At 44.1% G+C, this 23,909-nt stretch overlaps 2 protein-coding genes across 2 annotated transcripts; one reads left to right on the top strand and one right to left on the bottom strand.

The window, feature by feature from the left end:
* Positions 1-246: 246 nt before the first annotated feature.
* Positions 247-8,639, bottom strand: PLAT (plasminogen activator, tissue type; the record flags this gene model as incomplete). Its single annotated transcript, XM_079547537.1, has 13 exons — positions 247-405; positions 1,110-1,258; positions 2,797-2,937; positions 3,029-3,165; positions 3,646-3,841; positions 4,217-4,302; positions 4,639-4,813; positions 5,060-5,151; positions 5,711-5,885; positions 6,750-6,863; positions 7,224-7,355; positions 7,774-7,813; positions 8,559-8,639. The coding sequence occupies 13 exons, from the start codon at positions 8,637-8,639 to the stop codon at positions 247-249; spliced, it is 1,677 nt and encodes a 558-aa protein (XP_079403663.1).
* A 4,053-nt stretch (positions 8,640-12,692) lies between these two features.
* IKBKB (inhibitor of nuclear factor kappa B kinase subunit beta) lies at positions 12,693-23,835 on the top strand (the record flags this gene model as incomplete). The annotated part of the gene is made up of 21 exons (XM_079547487.1): positions 12,693-12,797; positions 12,865-12,959; positions 14,043-14,160; positions 15,185-15,254; positions 16,130-16,218; positions 16,462-16,551; positions 16,931-17,055; positions 17,356-17,463; positions 17,755-17,884; positions 18,322-18,504; positions 18,729-18,843; positions 19,192-19,315; positions 19,572-19,723; positions 19,830-19,891; positions 20,727-20,836; positions 21,087-21,136; positions 21,679-21,778; positions 21,960-22,107; positions 22,298-22,425; positions 23,109-23,199; positions 23,767-23,835. 21 exons carry the CDS (start codon positions 12,693-12,695, stop codon positions 23,833-23,835), a joined length of 2,262 nt encoding a protein of 753 aa, XP_079403613.1.
* Positions 23,836-23,909: the final 74 nt, after the last annotated feature.

The following is a 23,909-nucleotide window of genomic DNA, read 5'->3' as shown; positions in this document are numbered from 1 at the left end:
GGAGAAAACTTAGAGGTGCAAGGGAAAAGAGCAAGAGCTGTGATAACCTGCAGTGAGAAACGTGGAGTACTGAGAAACTGCCCGTACCACACACAGCAGTGTGTGTTCCTTTTCTACTGAAAGTCACAAGCATCTGGACAGGTAGGATGCCCTGTCAGTATCCTTAAAACACCTCAGAGCAGCTTAAGTAAGTTAAGCAGCAGAGTAAGGGCACACTCATGGGATTGTGGATAGTTACTTTCTTGCTCAGGATTTCATGTTGTTCTGAATCCAGCTGAGATAACGGTTCACGTTTGTATAAACACCAGGTATGTCTTTGCGGCCGCAGCCAATTCCCCAGCTGATGATTCCTATTAGATGCATGCGGTCGTCCTTCATGCAGACCAAAGGCCCTCCAGAGTCACCCTGCAGAAAAGTACCAGGTTAGTAAGAACCTCCTTTTTTTGTGTGTGTGTTTTGTGTTGTTTCCCTATTCAGTGGCTGTAATGGTACACTAGATGCCATCTCTCATGTCTCCTTAAATACTCTGTAGCATACTGACAAATCAGCACACCATGCTTCCAGTGCTCTCAGTTACAGCACTTTCACATAAGTACCTTCTGTGTTTCAGACAGAATTCTTTAGTGCTCCTCTCGTATCAGAGGAGAGACATGAGGCATTTTTGTTAAGAATGAGACAAGAAACATTTGTTCAAACTCCAGGCTGCTTTATGCTATCGTGAGTAACGTGTGATTATTGAACAGATAGTGAAACTGAAAAGGTGCTGATTTTTATTTAGGTATGCTTGCTCACAGAATAGAAAATAATAGGAAACTGCTGAGGTGGGGTTTCCTGTTCAGTTTTGTGGTATTTCCTGTATTTAGAATTTTCAGTCTGTATTCTGGTTTGCTTGACTGAATGTAGCTTGCATTCCTAATTATGAGGAAAAGATGGAGAGGGAATTACAAAAGAAGACCCAACAGATAAGTTCTGTTAAACGAAAGTTCTCTAGAATTTCCATGTAGTCAGATGCAGGACTTCTTTAAATGCTTTTTATGAAAATTTCTGTTTAGTTAATTATCAAGAATAGACCTAGGGGGGGAAAAAAAAAGGGATAAAACTGGGTTTACCTTACAAGCATCATCAAGGTGCCTTGTGTCTCCTGCACATAACATATTGTCTGTAACTGTCCTGTTGTGTAGATGCTTTGTGGTGCACCGACTGGCTGGAAATAGTCTGACGTGGCCTTCCTTCAGGTGCTCTGAATAAAAGGGAGAAACTGAAAGGGATGTGAATATATATGAATACAGGAAAAACATTTTATATAACTTTGCAGTTCGGTTTCTGCAGTTTGGGAGAGAGTACAGTAACCAGTGGCAGGAGAGGAGGGTGGCAAAGCTAATATTTCCTTGCCAGGAGTCTTTTTTAAATTATGGAGGTTCTGCTTTGCCACTGAGAACAATTTAAATACAGTTGAAAGACAATTTTGCTGCTTCAGCAAGCTTAGAAGTTAGAGATTTTTACAGGGTGCACATTGCTAGGTGTCTTAGGGGGTTGTCTTTGCATGAGTGGCATCAATGTAAGCGAAGTGCATCTAATAATCACTACATGTATGAAAAGGGATCCTGTATTAGATTTGGATTAGTTAAAAACAGATGTCTTGTACCAAATACTGAATAACTAGATAGGAATGCACACTCATGTTATCTTGGAATGGAATTGATTTATTTCTGCCTTGCATGTTGGTTTTATTCTTCTGCATAGTTGCAACTGCACGAAGCTGAAAATTGGCAGGGCTGTTTTTCAGTCTGGTTTTAAATTACAATTGCATTGTCCTTTTGCTCTGAAAGAGCTAACTGTTCTCTCTATGGAAAAAGCTAAGGACTAGCTTTAGCTCTTCTAAGACATTTTGTGATACGCTTGTCTGTTCAAGTTGTATGCTAAGTCTGTTCCAAAAGCCTTAATAGCTCAAATCATGATTTGTCCTTGTTACGATGGATGCTTCACAGGTTAGTCTAGATGTACTTCCAGACAGGTTTTATTCCAGGCTTTTTCTTGGCTCTGGTTTTTAAAGTAGCTCTGTTTCAAAACCATTCCTGGTGAGGGGGTTGATACTGCATGCCTGTCAGAGTTCACGAGGTATTGAGGGCATAATCAGAATACTGTGATTGAACTTTTGGTTAGCCCTGAAGCAGCCAGGCAGTTGGACTTCATGACTTTTGTAGGTACTGCCCAATTGAAGTGTTCTGATTAATTTGGCTGACCTTTTAACATATATCCAGGACTTTTACACCCTTAGATTATTATTATTATTATTTTTTGCTAATTGCTGTACAGTCAGTGTATGTTTTTGATTAATGCAACTACCCACAACTGCGTGGTATATTAAATCTTGACAGAAATGGATTTCTGTGAGAATGACAATCTCTAAGTTAATAATTAGATACAATAAATAGTACAGCAGAAATGTGGGAGCCTTCACTGACAAACTTTGTCTCATTCATCGTGCCATTTTCTGTGTTTCTACTGTTTGAGAGTTTCAAGGAAAACTCTGCTAACCCAGGCAGCTGACAGATCTCAGATGAATGAAATAAACCCAAACTTGTTCTTATGTATGTTCCACATACAGGTGTATTTTGGGGTGCAAATATAATTCCATGGAATAATTCAGGAGTCACAGATTAAACAGTGCTAAAGGCTTGAATTCTTTGGGGCAGAGGACCTAGATTTGGCCACTTCTTTGGTATCTTCTACTTACATTCTACTTCTACTTACATTCTACTTCTAATTACACATCATTTGGCATCTTCTACTTACATTCTTCATTTCTACCATAACCAGAGATCTCACATTCAGTCCAGTCAGGCAGCTGCAGGTCTGGTGTTGGGAGGCAGGCTGCTCGAACAGTATCTGTTTCAATAGCACAGTCTTCTGTGTCTGAGTTCAGCTGCAGCAAAGCTGAACAGCGGGGTGATAAAAAGAACAAGAATCACCACTTGACTAACATCAAGCTTTAGCAAATCACAACCCATCAAAAAGAAATCCTTACCAATATCATTGTTGTAATTCTCTGAGTCGTATCTCTCATGTACAATGTAATTCTTCACCTGAAACTTTTGTTCCTTCTCCTCTGGAGTTGCTCGAGAAGTCCTGCCCAGCACAATCTTCAGCTGATTAGTACTAAAGCTTTAAAAATGAAAGCGTATTTACTTTCTTCCATTGTTAACTGGAGTAGAACCTTACCTTGAAGATGTGCTGTTGGAGCTTCCCTTATTTTAGTGTTATTACTACTTCATCAATCAGGCAGTTTGATCTCAGATGTTCTGTTTGCTTTAGTTCTTGCACTAATTGCTTAGAGCCACCATGGCAAAGCTCCTCTTGCTATTAGATGGCTCTGCATTCTGTGCTGACAGCTTTGTTCTTCAGCTGTTTGATATTCTGCTGTGGTACCTCAGTGCTAACTAGTTTGCCCAGCAAATGCCTGTCTGTAGTACTGATCACATATAACTGTACTTCATTACTGTAGAATGGCTTAGTGGAGTAAATGTCTTTTTCAAGTCTTTCACTCTTCCAGTAAGGCTAATACAGGATGCTTCAATTTTCCAGACTTTTTTTTTTTTTTTTAAATATCATGATTTCCCAAAAAGTACCAAATCCTCAACTCACCCTTCCTCAAAACAGTGAGCAGCTGACAAAACCCAGCAGGAACTGATCAGAATTCCTCCGCAGAGGAAATGTTCTCCGGGTGCTCGGCGATACTTCACAAAGATGGCAGCTTGCCACGGGTGAGCTTCAATGTCTGCATAGGAGCCAACTTTAATCCGGTACTGGCGCGCTCTGTGCTGCCGTAGACCACAGCTGGCTGTAGATGACAAACACAGAAATAGGTTTTTTGTTCAGGGACTCCTGCAGCGAGCCAGGGTTCAAGAGTCTGTTGGTTGTCAGTGCATACTGAGGCGGCCTGACACGAACTGTTCAGTATCTGACTCATTCCTGTTTCCTAGGAAACTTGTACTGATTTGAAAAAACACAGGAAAGAAACCCTGTCTTTCCTATTTCCTCGTTCTGTGATCATCTCATCTGGCAGAGGAGGTATTTCTGTGACAGCTGAGGCATAGAATCCCTTTATATCCTAAGGAGCTTTTCCTCATCTCTTGTTTTACTATAAGAGGCTTGCAACATGCAGTACAGTAATGCTGTGGAGAAAGAGAAGAATCAGGAGTGTTAGGATCCTTACAGCAAGTAGGCACATCGCAGTACTCCCATGTGAGCTGTTTTCCTTTCAGTACATGGCACCAGGGCTTGCTGTCATTGTCAGGATTCCTGCAGTACAGGAAGGAGAAGAAAAACTTGTATCACCAGATCTGCAGAGTTTAGGGAGAAGGAGACACTTAAGGACAGCAGATGGGGTTCTGAGTGTATTCTTTTTGATCTTTTTAAAGACACGGGGCACAAGGCCATGTTAAATTTTCATTTATGGACTGAGGTGTTAGAGAAGTAGAGGCAGACCAAGTGGAATGCAAATGACCATAGGCAGTGAGTTTGATTCCCAGCCGTAGCATCCCTACTCTGCTTTGATAACTCATAACAACTGGACCCTGCCTCAACTTTACCACAAGGAAACTTGTTTTTCAGTTCATTGCATTACTGAATACATACCTGCAGAAATTGTGACTGCCAAGGCCTAGCTGGTAAGCATCTCTTCTCCAAGCATTATATAACTTGCTGACAACGATTTGAGAATTCCACCTCAAACAGGTGGCTCCAGAACTGGTAACACTGTGACTACCTCGGTAATCTGTGCCTCTTCCAGTTTTGCAATTGATGTTTCCAGCTTAAATAAGAAAGCTGCATGTTAAATGCTGCACGTGAACCATCAGCTGTTCCAATTGTGATTTCTGTCAAGGCTTCTATATATTAGCTATACTTATCTCAGGCTCTGTAATAAATATTAAAACCTAAAACGTGATTTAACGTGAGAATATCTTAACCATTAATTATCACAAGGCTATGGAGAACTCTTAGAGCTGCCATGACTTGCTATTTATCTAAAGCCCATTCTCTGCACTTCTGCATGTACCTTTTGAACAGGAGGGCACACTGCAGTGTTCCCAGGTGTACTTTCCCCCTTTGTAGACATAGCACCAAGGTCTGGAGTCCTCATCTGGGTTTCTGAAAGAGTTATGACATTATGCATCGTTACAAAGCTATAATTACTAATCTCATCTGTGCCATATAGTTCAGTAACTTGATTGTGCTTAGCAGTGAAGGGATGAAGTGAACCTGCAGAAGTCATCTGTATTCTTATTTTAATTATAAAAGCATGGAGGTGAGGATGAGACAGCCAGTAGCAAGAGTAAATAGCTTGTTTGTGCAGTTTAGATCATGTGCATGAAGTATTACATTGTAGAGTTCTGAGGAGTGTCTAGATTTGCAGGCAAACATGATAAGAAACTGGCTTGCAAAGGGGGTTTTTAACACTAAGAAGGCAGCAATGGGCACAAGGGAAAGACTATGAAGTGAGAGAGGCATGCATTTTGTAGTCTACCAAACATCCTCTCAGATGATTCAGAAACAGAAATCTATCAGTTGCTGCTGTTGGACTGCACCATGTTTGCACCTATTCACAGTGTTCTATGGTTGGTACCAGGCTGTTGCAAATAGCCTTTTTTGCCCTAAGCTCTCAGAATAATCAGATTCTTACAGCTTTAATGTGTTCTGAGTCCCTCACCTGCAATAGTTGTGATTGCCCAATCCCAGCTCAGCAGCATCCTTTCTTCGGCCGCTGTATTTACGGTCCATCAAGCCATTGATATTCCAATTCAGGCATTCAGCCCCACTCTCTGTTACACTCCACGTACCCCTGTATGTTACTCCAGTATTTTTGTAGCACTTAACTTCAGTATCTGAGCGAGAGGGAACAAAAAACAGCATCACAAATTCTGTTTCCTCTGACTTGTCTCTAAGTCAGTGAAGCATCGTTCCAAGCAAGTTCTACATATACACAAATGTCTTTGTCTTCAAAAATTAGTATTTTATCAAGAGGCCAGAGAATCATAGAGTAGCTTGAGTTGGAAGGGACCTTAAAGATCATCTAGTTCCAGCCCCACTGATGTGGGCAGGGTTGTCAGCCACTGAATCAAGCACTTGATCAGGCTGCACAGGCCTCATACAGCTTGGCCTTAAATATCTCCATTGATGGAGCATGCACACTTTCTCTAGGCAACCTATTCCAGCACCTCACCACTCTCTGAGTGAAAAATATCCCCCTAATATCTAATCTAAACCTCCTCTCTGTTAGTTTAAAACCATTCTTCCTTGCCCTATTGCTATTAGTATAAAAAGTCTGTCTCCCTTCTGTTAGTACTGGAAGCTTCCATGAAGTACTGAAAGGCTGTAATGAGGTGTCCATGGAGCCTCCTCTTCTCCAGGCTGAACAAGCTCAATGCTCTTATCTTATATTTTTAGGGAGGTGCTCCAGCCCTCTAATCATCTTTGTGGTCCCTCCTCTGGACTCACTCCAACAGTTCTACACCATTATAGTGCTGGGGCCGCACATCTGGATGCAGTATTCCACCTGAGGCCTCATGAGACACAGAGAAACCCATGTGTCCTTTTCTAAAGTTGTTTGAAGCATTAGCTGTACCACAAAAAGAGGCAACTTAGTGCAGAGACCCCTGTACAGCAGCAGTTTCTGAGTGCATAATCCTTCTGCACTGCATAGCTAAAGCCAGCAGCATCGTTCACAGTAACTGGAGCAGCATGCTTACCTATTTCACACTGCTTCCCAGAGAAACCATGGTGACAGAGGCAGATAAAGAGCTGTGGTGAGTAATATGCCTGTGAACACTGGCCGCCGTTGTAGCATTTATTTCTAGTGCAGGCTGTGGAATAAGCAAAAGCCAGGACATTATTTAAATTCACAGAAGTAAGCAGCTGGCAACATGCCCACCTGTCCTCCTCCTGTCAGTCTCCTTTAGCCTGTTCTACTTTCCCCTAACGTGTGTATGCAGTGTTAGACTCTTCCTTTGCTCCATTCTCTCCATTAACAGTATCATAAGCTTTTCTCAGCCTCTTGCCCTTTCCTCCTTAGTTCTGTCTGAGTCAGCGTACAATGATGCTTTCATTTCAAGCCAAATTTTCTGTGATAACTCCCTCCCTGACAATGGAGTTTTTCTTTAGGATGATTAGATGGATATTTGTCATCTCCCACCCTTTCCATTCTTTTTCTTCTTCATACTCACCTCTGATGGGCACAGTGTGGCAGTAACTCCGACCGCTGTCACACCTACAATATTCTACTCTGCTCCCTGAGAGTCTCAGCCAGCTCCCCCTGTGCTGGTATATTTGTCCAGATGAATAGTCTGTGCAAATAGCTGTAATTGGAGAAAGGGAAGCTTCCTTTAGAGATTCATGGAAAAGACCTTGCTGAGCAAAATAACTCTCTTTTGCTAGGGTAAAAAGTATCCACAAAGGGATAAATCAGTCTAACAGGCCACTCTTTCTTATTCCCAGACCCAAGCTATCACATCTCTGTCGCTGTTATGCTGCTGAATGTTCTGTTCTGCTAATGACCATCCTCATTATGACTCTGAAGAACAGAGAGAGAGAACATTGCTCTTTCAGGTGTGGATGGTAATACTCCACTATTTTGTCTTCCGAATCTGCTATTCTCAGGGTTGCCCCTCAGCCATGGAAAACAACTTTCAGGCTCCATTCCTTCAGTGTCATTTCCTTTCCTCTTCCCTGTTTTTAAAGCCTCTGGGTCATGCAGCTGTAGTTTGCCTGGCTTACCTCTAGATCTGGCTCCCCGTTTGTAACGCATGTGCAAGCCCTGTGAACAGAGAAGGTGAATTCTGTGAGTAACTGCTCTCTTAGAAAACTGAGAGAACAAGTGCCTTCAAGAAGCCACACCTCTTCTCGAGGTCTTGAAAATCAGGAAACAGTGAGAACTGTGTTAAGTATTTCAACATGGGTACTGAAGAACAGCAAATAATTTAATTAGCACAGATTATCAGGTTACTGCTCGTCACTTGAGTGATGTGAACTCGGTGGTGTGTTGTACTTGCATCATTTGTGAAGTATTTATGTGCTGGTGGAGCACTCCACCTGCTAACTAAAGCTTGTCAGCTTTCTGCTATTTGCAGGAGATCCATGAAAATAATTTGCAAATGTGTAAATGTGAACAAGCAGTTGTTTTTGCTTGGCAGCTTTTGCTTGCAGTTCCCCTGTGAGTACTTTGATTAACTTTCATTTTTCAGAGCATGTGTTAATAAGATTAGTCACAACAAGAGCTCAGCATGGACTGGATGCGTATGCAATGAAGTGTGATCCTTCAGTGCGAGACTTTCACTTGCTACCCATCATATTTAAATACTGAAAGTGGACTGGGAGGAAGGAGCAGAAAGGTACAGATGCATATCCTGCAGCCAATTATTTTTCTTCCTCATTTCTAGCAGTAGAACTGGATCCTTCCTTTGTCTGATACATACAGCTGGAGCCAATGGTAAGAAGAACTGCTAAAAACTAGGTTAAGTGTCTGGATGGCAAGAACATGACCTGATGTGTCACCCTCTTACCTGGCACTGGGCAGTCTTGATTGCTCCCACCAGCAGAAGGAGACTTAGGAGCATGCCTTTCATTCTGAGTGTTTTCCACATCACCTCCAGAGCTCAAGTTGTCTGTGGAGGTAAAAGAAAAAATAAACTGTTGAAAAGGATGTTTTACAGCATGAATGACTTTCAAAGCTTCAAGTTTAAATAATGAGAATGCTTTTTACATTAAAATCCACTTTTTACTCTGCAGCTCTCTGCAATTCAGTCTAGTTGTGAATACGGATCTTTGCCTCCACTCATCTCATTTGCTTTGAAAATCTGCTTCTTCCCTCATTAGAAATTAACTTTTCCCTGGAAAAATTCCTGCAAAGATCTGGTTACAAATAATTACAGGTAGGACGTTTGGATACTGTGATCCTGCTGTATTTCATGTTATTGTTGCAAAATACATACAGGTATTGGCTTTGAATGGGAAGTTTCTTGGCAGAAGCATGAATTTGGGATTCTGTAGCTTCTGTAGCTGCAGGGGACGGATATGTCACAGTCTTGAACTCGGTTCTCTTCACCCAGTTTGTTTCCTAACAAAGGAGGCAGATGGTTTCTTTCACTGAGGCTAAGAAATATTGTCTGAGTGCTGCCTGGTTTTGAGTGCTCACTGGACAGAGAACACATTGTGAGCATCAGGGGACATCTTCACAGCAGTGTCAGTCCTGGGTACATGGAAATGTTATTGGTGAAACTAAGCAATACATATTCTCTCCTTTGCTGGCCAAAATGGCATTTCTTATCTCATTCTCATGTCATAAAAATGCAGATGGTCTAATATGTGTAAATGGCCTGCAGTCTTTTGCTCTACTGCATCCTTTTTTTCCTTTTTGTTTTTTTCCTGTTCCAGCTGGTTTATATTATGGTGCTACACCCTTTCTTTTCTTCTTCCCTTCTCCTATGCCTTTCCAACCATGGATGATTGGTGTCCTGCTATACATGCAAAACTGTTAACACATTTTAGCAGATGCTTTTCAGTCTTGAGAAAGGTACAGTATATGCCAGTAGATTGGAATGTTCTGAGTGATAAGCCTATCAAACTGAAACCACATAGCTGTTTGAAAAATACTGTGTTTACAAAACTCCAAGTGGAAACCTGCCAGCAGTGTGCTTTCTGGTAAAGTTCTCTTAAGCAGACACAGACCTTGCATTGACCTAAAGAATGCTGCAGATGTACTGGTTTTGCTGAAGCATCATTATCAGTAATGCTTTAAATTACACACTTCTATTATAGTTTGTTAACAAGCTGAGTAATACTCACTCTCTTAGTACAATCTTACAGATATGGCATAACACCTCAATTTTTTTTTCTTATTAAATACAGCTTAAAAGGTCAAACAAAAAGTCATTGGTAGTGATTGAAAGTAGCTCCCTCTTCTGTTTACCCCTCAGTAACCTAGAGAACCAGGAGAACTCCCTGCTGTTGCAGCCTCAGGCTGTTTGCCTTTTTACTGGAACAGCTTGCTGAGGCTTGAAGCAACTGGAAGCTAGAAGTCTTATCCAGCATTGTATGTCTCCAGAAACTGAAAGGCAATAGCTCAGTTGGTTAACTGCCATGGTATTTTAGTAGAATTTATTGAAAGCATTTGATGATAATGCCAATCATGTCGAAAACAGAAAATGCAGTTTTTGAAATGGGTACAGAGTAGCACATACCTTTTTTTTGCTTTTCCTCTCTTGTTTTCTGCTGCTGATTGGCTTCCCAGACCGGTCTGTTTTTATGTTTTCCACATCTCTGTTACAATCTCTGAAAAGCTCCGTCCTACTTAAAACTGCACTGCAAGGGGTGGAGCCTGAGGAGGGCAGGAGGGTGTGCTTCCCACTCCTCCGAGAGAAAAACAGCAGCCAAGATCTTGGGATGGTCTGGGACAGAGCAGCATGCGTCCAAACTGTGAGGCTTCTGCATGGGACAGGAGGAGAGCTGACTTGTGGATTTTACATACTGGATTTTGCAGCCAGTTTGCTTTGTTCATTCAATCGGAGAGCAGATGCAGCCTTCAAAACAAACTTTTCTGCATTAGACACCTTAAACTTCGGCGAGACTGAGAATGGTACAAAGAGCCACAAAGAGCTGTCTTGTTTCATTGTGCTTCTAGGAATGTGAGGGAGGAATGGAGTAGGAGCACCTCAAGTGAATGCACGGGGCTGTCGTTTCCAACATGACCAGAGGCTGCAGGCTTAGCAGTAATGCTGAGAAACTCCTGCTTTGAGCTGGAGCAGTGTGCTGTACTGGACTGACATCCCTCAGAATCTTGGGCACAGAGACCTTGTGTCACAACATGCCTCATTGTGCTGGAAGAAGAAAGAACTCCAGAGTTAACTGATAACCATGAAGAAATGTTAGGACCTGTAGGTAGAAATAAGGAAGACGTGTTAAGGACCAGAGCTAAATGTTCACTGGTAATGTCCCAGAAAATGAAACTTCTCAGCCAGAGTCAAAAAACCAACAGTCACGAAGTACCACGTTATGAAAGTGCAGCAGCCAAAGCCAAATGAGGAATTTTAGAAGCGAGTTTAGAACTGGGTTATGAAAACTATTGATGATACAGTCGTTACAGTAATAGGTGTGTGCAGACTTTTAGGAATTGGTTCTCTAGAAATTGGTTTCTGATAAAATTTAGTGCGAGCACAGACAGAAATAGCATATGAGGGGCTCCCATTTTCAGGAAGTAAGTGCACAGAATCCTGTCAGCAAACATGTTAAGGGTCATTTTGCACATTGGCAAAGAGGAAGCTATTTCTCTTGAATGTTTAGGTCTTCTCTATATGGAAATCTGTGTCAAGATTGTCATACGTATCTGAGTAACACTGCAGGTGTTAATGTAAATGCTATAAATCTGCTTTAGGAACAGTTGGAATTGACTGTTTCCAGAGGAGTCTGTATTGAGAAAGGATGGTTGGGCACTGCTGAACAAATGGGTTCACTTCTATTTCTTTTAAAGATGATATTTTTTTTTGCTACTGGAGTTGCTTCTGCAGCACTGCATCCAGGGCTGGAGCCCCCAGTACAAGAAAGACAGGGAGCTGCTGGAGAGGGTGCAGAGGAGCCACAGAGATGAGCAGGGGCTGCAGCACCTCCACCACGAAGACAGGCTGAGGGAGCTGGGCTTGTTCAGCATGGAGAAAAGAAGGCTGCAGGGTGACCTCAGTGCAGCCTGCAGTGCCTGAAGGGAGCCTGCAGGCAGGAGGGGAGTCAGCTCTGTGCAAGGGGAGATGGCAGCAGGACAAGGGGAAATGGTTTTAAGCTGAGGGAGGGAAGATTGAGGTTGGATGTCAGGGGGAAGTTCTGTGCTGTGAGAGCAGTGAGGGGCTGAACAGCTGCCAGAGAGGCTGTGATGCCCCGTCCATCCGTGGAGGTGTTGGAGGCCAGGTTGGATGGGGCCCTGGGCAGCCTGGGCTGGTGTGAAATGTGGAGGTTGGTGGCCCTGTGTGTTGGAGCTTCATGATCCTTGAGGTCCCTTCCAACCCTGGCCATTCTGTGATTCTAGATTAAAGATTCTAATGTAGTAATAGCTTTCAGGGAAGATTTCAGAAGTTATTTCCTAGTTTTTTGCAGCTTAAGGACAACTGTAGCTAAGAGTGCTGTGGGTGCTATGCGCACTTCTTACTGTGCTTTAGGAAAAGCTTTTTTAGGAAAGCCAGCAGTAATAGTACCTTCTCTATTCTGTATCAGGATAGGGCTTCTTCAAGACTGCTGAGTTAGAGTGCATCCCTACACGATGTCTGGATACGCCTCAGCTGTAAGGCAGCTGTTCAGGTGCTGCGTGGAGCCCCTGCTTTCATTTCCACACCAGATGCAAATTGCAGGAAACACAAAAGGCTGAAGGAACTTGGGTTCAGGCTTTACGTTGCCTGGTAAGAACCATATCATTTTTACAATAAATACCAGCCATGGAACGCATCTCTACTGCAGCCAGAACGGTCCCAAGTCTCAGAATTTCTTCATCGTAGAACCGCTCCGCTTCCTTCATCGCCTTTGTAACGCCGGTGTGACGGACGCAGGAAGGCGGTTGCGGCCCCTTTAAGGGCCGCCTCGTACCACGTGCCTCCGGAACCGGAAGTGCCCGCGGAGTCGGCCGAGGTCCCGCGGAGTCGAAGCGCCGCGGCCCAGCCATGAGCCGGCCGCCGGCTCTGCAGGCGCAGACCTGCGGTCCCTGGGAGATGAAGGAGCGCCTGGGTACCGGCGGCTTCGGCAACGTCATCCGTTGGCACAACAAGGTAAGAGGCGGCCGGCCCGCTCCTCCGGGCCCGACCCGACCCGCGCTCAGCCGCGCTGTGTCCGCAGGAGACCGGCGAACAGGTGGCCATCAAACAGTGCCGGCAGGAGCTGAGCCCGCGCAACCGCGACCGCTGGGCGCTGGAGATACAGATCATGAAGAGGTGAGCGGGCGGGAGCGGGGCCTGGCGCTACGGCCGGGCTGAGCGAGGCTGAACGCCGCCAGTTCGCCGGGCCTGGCCCTGCGAGATGTGTTGTGATGGTTGCGATAAGGGAAGGGCGGGAGAATCGTATAGAACCATAGGGTCATATAGAACCATGTAGCATCATAAGGTTGGAAAGGACCTGCAAGATCATCCTGTCCAACCGCCCTCCCATCACCACTGCTACCACCAGCACTAAACCAGATCTCGCAGCTCCTCATCCAGGCGCCTATTGAATGCTGCCAGGGACGGCGACTCCACCACCTCCCTGGGCAGCCATTGCAGTACCTGAGAGAAAAAGTTCTTCCTTATGTCCAACCTAAACCTCCTCTGCTACAACTTGCAGCCGTTTCCTCGGGTCCTGGTTGTTGCCTGGGAGAAGAGGCCAAAGCCCTCCTCATCGCAGCCTCCCTTCAGGAAGCTGTGGAGTGCAGTGAGGTCTCCCCTGAGCCTCGTCTTCTCCAGGCTGAACAACCCCAGCTCCCTCAGCTGCTCCTCATAAGACTTGTGCTGCAGACCCCTCATCAATTTCATTGCCCTTCTCTTGTCTTTTTGTAGTGAGGGGCCCCAAACTGAACACAGTACTCTGAACATGCTGAGGAAGATCTTGCTTTGTTATTCCTCACAGCTTTCTTGTTCAGCTGTTCTGCTGGTGTCTTTGGTGTTAAAATGGTTATGCTGTGTTCAAGCACGTGCTGGGTGGTGCTTTGGACCCCCAGCTGGGGTCCTGCTGGGAGGTGAGAGCAGGCTGTCAGCATTGAGCTTTAAGTGTAGTTCTAGTAGTTCTATGCACACCTGTTGTGGATGTGTTCATGGAAAGCACTGGCTGCGCATAGAGCTGGGATGAGTCTGTAGGCCTGTGAGGGAGGGAAGGAAGGATGAATTGCAGGCCTTTAGAACTGGCTGTTTCAGTTCCTAAAAGCATTAATGGCCTTGTAGGACTTAACATGACAACCACGAACTTGTGAGACCGTGCACCTATTCAAGAAGGTGTTTTCCCAGGTTCTGATGATGGTGTGTACTTCCCTTGTTTCTGTTTCTCAGGCTGAATCATCCAAACGTGGTGGCTGCCCGTGATGTTCCTGAGGGAATGCAGAAGCTTGCACCAAATGATTTACCATTGCTGGCCATGGAGTATTGCCAGGGCGGAGACCTCCGCAAGGTGGGGTCACCAGTGTGTCCTGTGGTTGAACCTGGCTGGTGGCAGCCATTCCCTCACTGTTGTTTCCTTCCCAGTGAGATGGGGGAGAGAATTGAAACAAATAAATAAAAACTAGGACTTCACAGAATGGCCAGGGTTGGAAGGGACCTCAAGGATCACGAAGCTCCAACCCCCTGCCACACGCAGGGCCACCAACCTCCACATTTCACACCAGCCCAGGCTGCCCAGGGCCCCATCCAACCTGGCCTCCAACACCTCCAGGGATGGACGGGGCATCACAGCCTCTCTGGGCAGCTGTTCCAGCCCCTCCCTGCTCTCACAGCACAGAACTTCCCCTGACATCCAACCTCAATCTTCCCTCCCTCAACTTCAAACCATTTCCCCTTGTCCTGCTGTTTTCTACCCTTTCCAAGAGTTGACTCCCCTCCTGTTTGTAGGCTCTCTTTAGGTACTGAAAGGTTGCAAAGGACTTGTAGGTTGAGATAAAAAACTCTTTACTGAGTTAGAGAAAAGGATACAGCCATTTTGCATGTAGAAGATGAGAGCCTGTGTGAGGGATATGCAGTAGGATCTGGAGTGTGTCCAACACCATTGTAGCTCAAGGTGCAGTCCCTATCTATTACAGGAAAAAGATACAATTACTAATGCTGGTTCTTATCTTACTATTTGTCTTAAACTTTGCTATAACCTGCCCGTAGGTGAGACCTGTAACTTACAGCTGACAGTGCAGCTGACATTGCCAGGCTCCAGGGGAAATGCTTATGAAGGACACAGCAAAGTTGCAGTAACACAGGCTTCTTCCACCCAACCTTTCTTATCCCATGGATAATTTAGGTGTAAAGCTCTAATTATAGCTATGAGGGGTCCCAGTTCCACAGTTTTGTCTGTAAAAAATTCAGTTGTTCATGCTTAAACATCTTGTGTTTTAACAATCTGTGGGACTGAGATCCTCCAGTGGGACATAGGGTGGGGAAGCTATAGCATGTGGTGTGGAGAAGCTGTCATTTGTGATGCTTTCTTGCAGTACCTGAATCAGCTGGAGAATTGCTGTGGGTTGCGGGAAGAAGCTATTCTCATCTTACTGTCTGATATTGGTAAGTGATGGCAATATCTTCACAAGCCTGAGCTGCAGAAGTGTTGAATCACTGCAGCAGTGACTTTAACCATCGTTCTTGCTTTGCTGACCCACTTTGTAAGAGGGTGAGCCTTTGAGGTTTTCTTAATTGGTTTTTTCTTGACACTTTCCGCCTGGAAAAAACACCCTGGAACTGATATCAAGTTTCTGTTTTTCTGGTTTTTCCTTGCAACACACTTTTAAATTTTATCCAGGAAAAAAAAAAAGAGGCATTGTAAAGTATAACTTTGAGCAAGTGTGGAAAATAAAGGGCGTTTATTCTGACTGTGGTGTGTTCTTAAGATCAGATTTTTATCTTGTTTAGATGGAATTTCCTGGTTTTGGGGTGGCAGTGGCTCTGTGTGAAAATTTGGAAAATTCTTGTGAATCTGAAGAATTTTGCAGGTGAAATGGGGAGGGCACCACTTTATGGACAGAACCTAACAAGACGTGTGGCTTTTGGATCCGGATTTAAAACTGTTGAAGAAATGGGCAAAGAGGAGCTGAGTAGAGGCATTTATCTGTTGCAGAGATGCTTTTTACTTCTACCAGCTGTTACAATTTTTTTTTTTTAACCTTTAGTACTTGGGAATGGGTTCAGAAAACGATTAGAAGAGAAAGAAATCTATGGTAACTTTTAAAAATATCACTGCCAAGAGAACAAGTTTGTGTCCAGAAGTGTTGGATGCTGACTTCTTCCTCTTGCGCTTGGGATTTTATTTTTCAGTCAGTTCTCTTGTCCTTTGTGCAAGATTCAACTCAAACATCATGCTTTTGTACCACGTAGAAGTGAAACCTTAGCAAGCTCATACTGGGTACTTTGACATTCTTAGCAAGTGGCTCTTTGTGTCTCAGCCTCTGCTCTCAGGTACCTTCATGAGAACAGGATCATCCACAGAGACTTGAAACCAGAGAACATTGTGCTGCAGCAAGGAGAGCAAAGGGTAAGCAGTAACGTGGTGTCTCTGCCTACACAGACAAATAAATGTAAGTGGAGAATGTGTGTGTGCTTGCTGCAGTTACAGAGGTGAACATGCAGAAGCAGTCAACCTAGGGTAACGGCTCTGTCAGATCTGTTTGTCATTGAGCAGCCTTCCTGCATATCTTTGAAGTGCTGAACTGTGTTTTTCTGCTGTATGTGTGCAGCAAAACTTACCTCGTGTTTTTTTTTCTCTTTTATGTTTCAGTTAATACACAAAATCATTGACCTTGGATATGCTAAGGAGTTGGATCAGGGAAGCCTATGCACATCCTTTGTTGGGACACTACAGTACTTGGTAAGGAAGAAATTCAGCCAGATGGGCACCTCTCACTTTGTGGGACAGAATTAACAGTGTAATTCAAGTTTGGTCTGGGGTGAAGGAATTGTCTTGATATGGGGTGCATTTGGAGTGCTGCAGCTGACAAAGAGAAGCTTCCTTCTGCTGCCTTGTTTCCTTCTGCTGCCTCCCACCCCCACTGGATTATCACAGTGTCTATGATAACACAGTGTATTGCATTTATAAGAAGCAGGAGTGTTCTGTGAGATCTCAAAGCTCGTGAGAGGCAGTGTTTCAGCACAGCCATTAATGTGATGCAAATGTTCCTGAGCTCTTAAGGAGCAGAGAGAGCTGGGAGATGGATGGCTTTGACTTTTGCATGTGTAAACTGTCTCAGGCTCCAGAGCTGCTGGAACAGCAGAAGTACACAGTTACAGTGGATTACTGGAGCTTTGGCACGCTGGCTTTTGAATGCATTACAGGCTTCAGACCATTCCTACCCAACTGGCAGCCAGTGCAATGGTGAGTGACCTTGGCCCAGGTGATAAAAAGAATGCATGCAGTGCCACTGTCCTGTCTGTGGGAAGTAGAGGTGTGGTCCCTTGATTCTTTAGGGTAATATCCCTGTATTCCATACCCTTATAGAGATTGACTTCTTTTACTTGAGCTAGTTGAGCATTCCTTAGATTTCTCTTTGGAATCAAGGCTGACTTCTGCAGGGCAAGTAGCAAAGACTCAAGCAGTGTCTTTGTTTTAACTGTAAAAGTTTGCTGGGAAAGGCAAGTGATAACTTCACTGTTGTGCTTGCTTGGAATTCATCAGGCATACGAAAGTGCGACAGAAGAGTGAGCTGGATATTGTTGTTTCAGAAGACTTATCTGGAGAAGTCAAATTTTCCAGCAGTTTGCCCTGCCCAAACAATCTAAACAGGTGAGGACTAGAAATCTATTGTGATCTGCTGTGCCATACTGAAATGAGCTTCTTACTCTGTGCATGGACCACGTTTATTTTATATGCCTTTCTGTAAATAAGTTGAGTGCTTGACACAAACAATGCTTGTGTTCCTGATCAGACGTGTAGGTGAGTCCCCATTTCTGCCTTCTAAATACTGCATTTACACTCGGGAAAAGAAAATTGGTTGTCAGTTCTGCAGAGACTTGGCCAGGTGAGGACTGCAGATGCATTTCCTTTTCTGATCCCATTCTTGCTTTGGTCCTTCAGCGTTTTGGCTGGGAAACTGGAGAAATGGCTGCAACTCATGTTAATGTGGCACCCACGGCAGAGAGGTACGGATCCTGTGTATGGGCCCAATGGGTGTTTCAAAGCTTTGGATGACATCTTGAACTTGAAGGTGAGCAATACACCTGGATTACTTTGAAAACTTTTCCAGAGAGCAGTTGAATCTAGTCCACGAGAGAAGAGCCTTGAGTCATGAGCCTAGGAGGAGGAGCAGCACAGAATCCTACTTAGGAGTGTGCTTTCCTCGTGCTTTTTGGAGAAGCTGATCTTGATGGGAGTAGCAAATAGCTTCTGTATGTTCTTGGTCCTGTATTCTGGCAAAGGTTTCTACTGAAAAAGCTCTTTAATTGACACGTGACTTCTCTTCCAGCTGATGAAGGGTGAGGTCTTGAGCGTATAATGTTATGAGGTAGCTGCAAAGTGACTTCTTGAACTTTGCAAGTGCTTTGAAACAGTTTATTGGTCGTCGTTGTCTCAGTCCAGAGGTTTCTGCTCAAACGTAACTTATGCATTTTCAGCCCTTCTCATGTCACACTGATCTCCTTTTAGTTACTGCATGTTTTGAATATGGTTACGGGAACTGTGCACACCTACCCTGTGACAGAGGAAGAGACCCTGCAAACAGTGAAGGCCAGGATCCAGTCAGACACTGGAATCCCAGAGCAGGATCAGGAGCTGCTGCAGGAGGCTGGTCTTGCATTGTTTACTCAGAAGCACGCAGCTGATAGCAAGGTGAGTCTGGATATTCTCCTTCCTTGGCTGTTCAGTGAATTTGCAAGTGCAGCTCTTGCACTGGGAGTACAGCACTCCCTGCTGTTCTGGCAGGCCTTAGGCATAGTAACCACTTAGACCTGATCCCTTGCAGGATAGGCACTGTGTTCTCTTGCATTTTTTTGTGTTGTTATTGAGGCTTGCTTTTTTTGAGAGAACTCCATTGAGTCTTCTGTCTTCGGCAGGTGAACGATGCTGCAGCTGCAGACACAGACCTCCTCTTCCTCTTTGATAATCAGAAAGTTGCCTATGAGGCTCAGGTTGCCTTGCGACCTCATCCGGAAAGTGTTGACTACATCCGTAAGGACTTTGTCTAGCATGAATGTGAGAGGTTGTTCACGTTGAGAGGGCTGCCTGTGTTCTGTAGTCTGTATCATGTGCAAAGAGCAGAGAGGGATTTTGTATATTGGTGCTGGAGCAGCGATAAAACAGCCTGGCACAGCATTTATTCAGCTTTTAAAAACAACTGAGGAAAGGAAGGGTTTAATAACACTGGGGAGGCTGCGTGGAGGGTAGCCAGCTATGAAGTTTACAAGAGGTTTGGCTGCATGCCTTTCGAAGGAGTGATGTTTCAGTCTGTTTTGTCACGTGAGAATACTACTTCTAAGCTTCAGACTGATTTCCCTCCACCCATTTTTCTGTTTCCAGTTCAGGATCCAAAGAAGAATCTGCACTTTTTCCAGCTGCGGAAAGTTTGGGGTCAGATCTGGCACACGATCAGGATGCTGAAAGAGGATTGTAACCGGCTGCAGCAGGGACAGCGAGCAGCCATGTACGGTGCCAGTGTGACTGGGACACATATTTCTGCCTTTGCTCCCTGGTGGAAGTCAAAGGGCAGGAATAGCATCCTGTTAGAATGGGGAAGCCCATGAGTGGAGCTGTTAACAACTAGTGGAACACTGAGAATTGTGTTCTTTAGCACAGCTGCTTTTGTGCTCGCTGCTACGCTCTGTTGTATCTGCTTTTGTTCTAAGTGGAAGCCTGCATTTCTACCTTGGGAGGATAACAGGACGTTCTTGTCCACGCAGGATGAATCTGTTGCGTTACAACAGTACTCTCTCAAAGATGAAGAATTCTATGGCCTCCCTTTCCCAGCAGCTGAAAGCAAAACTGGACTTCTTCAAAACAAGCATTCAGATTGATCTTGAGAAGTATAAGGAGCAGATTGAATTTGGAATTAGTGAGTACAGCACCTTGCTTACAGGGGTCTTTTACATCGCATATGGTATTTTACCTTTCCCTGTGTGAATTTGAGAAAAGCAATTGTTCTTTTTTCATTCCTGTAGCTTCTGAGAAGCTGCTCTTTGCCTGGAAAGAGATGGAGCAAGCTGTGGAGCTTTGCGGTCGGGTATGTTTCTAAATCTTCATCACTTATCTAAGAAAGAAAGAGGTTTTTTATTCCCTTTTGTTTTCCTTTCAATAGAAACTTACTGTGTCTGAGCTGACTCCACACATCACACTGCCTTGCTTTGCATTGCATCTTTTTTGTTTTTTCCTTTCACCAGTTTTTGCAGGGAGGTAGATTTTTATCAAGAAAGCTGAAAGGATTTGGGATGATAGGTTAAACTGAACAGTAAAACAAATGATGAGGTGATTGAACACAAGACAGTGTAATCTCTGTCAGTACAGCTAAGGGCTCTCCCAAATGAGGAGTGAAAAGTAACTGGCTGGATTAGCCTTAGTCTGTCCCAACACTTGGTCCTCCTCTAGCTGAAGAATGTGGAGTGGTAGAAGGACTGTCTGACAAGTGACAGCTTCTGCATAGGAACAAGTTCTGGTGAAAAGCAGAACTTGGGGTGCCAGTACTGGATGCAGTTGTATGCCAAGTGAAAGGGGGGAAGAGACGATAGGTAGGATGAGAGAAGAAATCTGGAGCAGTGAATAAATAAGGAGCAAGCATTGCACCCTGGAATCTAGAGCCACACGTGTTATGAAGCTTGGTCCTTCAGTGGTGCTTCATCACAGACCAAATTTATCAACAAAAAAAAATCAGAAACTATTTTATTCCAGAGCACAGAGCTAATTTGTTTGAAATGAATTCACTCATGTTCTCATCTTTGCCCAAGACTGTTTGCTGCTTTGTTGACATGTTTAGAAATAGGAATGAGAAAGGAAGAGTTGGTGAGCAGTGGTGTCTCTCAGTATGAGTCTGCCTTGTTGCTTATGTTCTGCTCTGCTTTCAGGAGGATGATGTGGATCAGTTAGTAAAGAGAATGATGGCCCTGCAAACAGACATTGTGGACCTTCAGAGAAGCCCACTGGGTCGTAAGCAAGGAGGAACACTGGAGGATTTGTAAGTGTCAGATGTAGGAGTGTTGCTAGCAAAACTGAATCCCTTGTTTCACTGCAGGACAATGAAGTTGCTCTCTTCAGTTTAAATTATGGGGGACTTAAAAAATTAAAACCTAACAAGAAAAAGTTTGACTCCTCACCTGTTGATCTGAAATAGCAGAATGTTATATAAGAGATTGGAGTTCTTGAATTACTCGTTCATAATTTAGGCCCTAGAGAAATCCTTTGTGTTCTGTGCCTTTTTCTTCTAGAGAAGAACAAGCCAGAGAGTTGTACCGGAGGCTGAGAGAGAAGCCAAGAGGTAAAAGATATTTTATGTCAAGTTCAGCTTGCTTTCTGTGGGTTGTAACTTTGAAGATGGAATAATCTGCATTGAGAAAACCTTCTCTGCATTTTAGGCCTTCACTTATGTTAGCTGTACATGGAGTCCTCTGGATTTGCCTATTTTGGAGAGGGGAGTCAGGGACTCAATTTTAAACCAGGCCAGCCTTGCTTCCTTGACATCTTCTGAGCTTTTCTTGGAACTTCAGAGCTCTTCTCAGAGCAAGCTGTTACTGCAAGCGTGTGCTGCTGCTTCATTTTCTGTGTAGGAAGCATGAAAGATGCAGCTGGTTGTTTGAGCAGCTCTACAGCCCTAAGGCAGTAAACCCAGCCTACAACTCTGCTTTCCAGTTCTCATCTCTTGGTGGCTAAAAAGCAGTGCTCTTCATCCCACCCAAACATGCATGTCCTCTATACTTGGGATGTTTCAGGATTGAAGAAAAGGTGGAAACAAACCACTAAGAAGCTTCTCACTGTGATAACAGCCCACTTCTCTGTGTAATATTCTGACTCTTATTCCAGATCAGAGGACAAGTGGTGACAGCCAGGAAATAGTACGGCTGCTCTTACAGGCAATCCAGACCTTTGAAAAAAAAGTCAGAGTCATTTACGCTCAACTCAGGTGAGCTCTGTTGTTTGCCTTTATTGACTGTTGAGAAAACGTCTCCTCTTTCAGTGAGAGCTTCTGTCCTAGCAGTGTAAGAAACAGGTTTGCCTGTGCTATAGGGCTTAAGAAACTTCAAAAACTTCCTCTACTGCAGTTGATAATCTGTGATCTAATTTATTATTTTGTTTCTGTAAAGCAAAACTGTTGTTTGCAAGCAGAAGGCACTGGAATTGTTCCCCAGAGTGGAGAAAGTGATGAATCTGATGAGCGAAGATGAAGAAACAGTTGTAAGGCTTCAGGAGAAACGACAGAAAGAACTGTGGAACTTACTGAAAATTGCTTGTGTAAGTAAAATAAAAACTGTTGTTAAGATAGCAGCACACCCAATAACTGAGATAAGTTGAGTTTATCCTATGGTTGTTTGTCTTCATTACCTTGAGTTAGGTTAAAGATGGTTTCTAGGCTGTCTTGTGTTGCTGGCTATTGGAAATAAGTGGAAAGAATTGCAATTTCAATCTGCTGTCTTTTCTTTAGAGTAAAGTACGTGGTCCTGTTAGTGGCAGTCCAGAGAGCATGAACATGTCACGTCTTAACAGCCCTGGTCAGCTGCTGCTGCAGGTCCCTTCTGGGACCTATGCTTTACCAGAATCTGTCAGGAAAAGGTGAGCTGAAGGCTGGGCTTCTGTTACTGCTTTTGTCAGCTCTGCAAACTGATACAGAAGCTTTCTTATATTTCATGCTTAGTGCTCAGTTGCAGTGTCAGTAGTCCTACCTACCCAGTGGCTGTTTTTGGTTGGTTGGTTGGTTGTTTCTTCTGGGGTTTGTGAATATTCCTTATGAACAACTGGAAATGAATTTAACTGCATGCCCCCCCACTGCAATGAATAGGGTTTGTTTTATCTGGGCTTGTTGGGCTTTCTTGAAGTGCCCTGCCAGCAGGAATTGTGTTATTGTGGAAGGTAATGAATGGTAGGAGGGCTGTGTCAGGAAAGAGAGAGTGCTCTACCAAGCACTTGTAGTTCTGGCTTGTTTAAAGCAACTGGCTCACTAATTAAAATGAGACCTCAGCTTGTGTATTTGTACATTGCTTCGTGTTTGAGTTTACAGGCTGCTCTAAAACGTTTCCTCTAGTGGCAGTGGCTCCATGTAAGAACCCAAATCCAATTTGAACATGCTTCCTTTTCTCCCATGCCACTAAGTCTGCCACTGAGTTCCCCTGGTGCGAAACAAGTTAATAAGCTGATTGCTAAAGGTTAATGTTCCTCAGTGTTATGCAGTGTACCTTCACAAAGTATTTCCTAGAGAAACTTGCATGGAAAATAACTGTCAAACACTCATCTTTCAGTGAGGAGCTACTGCTGGAATCGCAGAAACTGTGCAGCCAACTCGAAAACGTGATGCATGACACGATGAAGGATCAGGAGCAGAGCTTTATGGTAAATGCCTGATATTCCTGTGCAAGTGTGGACCAGGGAAGCTGATTGCTTAACACTTCTGTTTGTGTATTTTTGCCTACTCGATAAGTGAAATGGTGAATAGAAACATGGAGCTGTGTGAAACGAAACCACTTGCTCTCCCATTTGAACTGCTGGCACATTCCCTGCTTGCTTGAGAGCGGGGGCCACATCTTTGGGTTCTCAGCCATGTTATGCCAAATTGTAAAGCAGCAGGGATACTCAGGCCTCCCTTTCTTGGAAGGGCAGGGGCAAGTGAGGGAAGTACTTGTCTGTGGTGCAGAAATGTTGCAAAAGTGCACTTTTCCCATTGGATGGATCTGTGGAAGCTACACACTGGTGTGCAGGGATGTTTATTTACTGCTGTAGAATGCTGACATGCAAGTAAAATATAGAAGGGAAGAGTTTAAAGCTGTGTCTTTCCATTTAAATAAATCACATCGTTCATCATGAAACCATACTGACCAAGTTGTTTGCAGTAAAGTTTTTAAATCAATCTCAAATACAAGCCAGCACTGAACTCTGTATTTCTAACTCTTTATACTTCAGGCTCTCGACTGGAGCTGGCTTCAGCTGCAGGCAGAAGAAAGAAGCAATCCAGAACAAACTCATATGTAAAATCACCTCAACTGCCTCTAAAGACGTGCGAGCTGAGTAAGCCAACTGTGATAATCTGCTGTCTCTAGGAAGGG

This window comes from Tetrao urogallus, assembly GCF_951394365.1.
Source record: "Tetrao urogallus genome assembly, chromosome: 27".
Lineage (NCBI taxonomy): Eukaryota > Metazoa > Chordata > Aves > Galliformes > Phasianidae > Tetrao > Tetrao urogallus.
The sequence above is the reverse complement of the archived record's forward strand: the minus strand, read 5'-3'. Positions and strand labels throughout refer to the sequence as shown.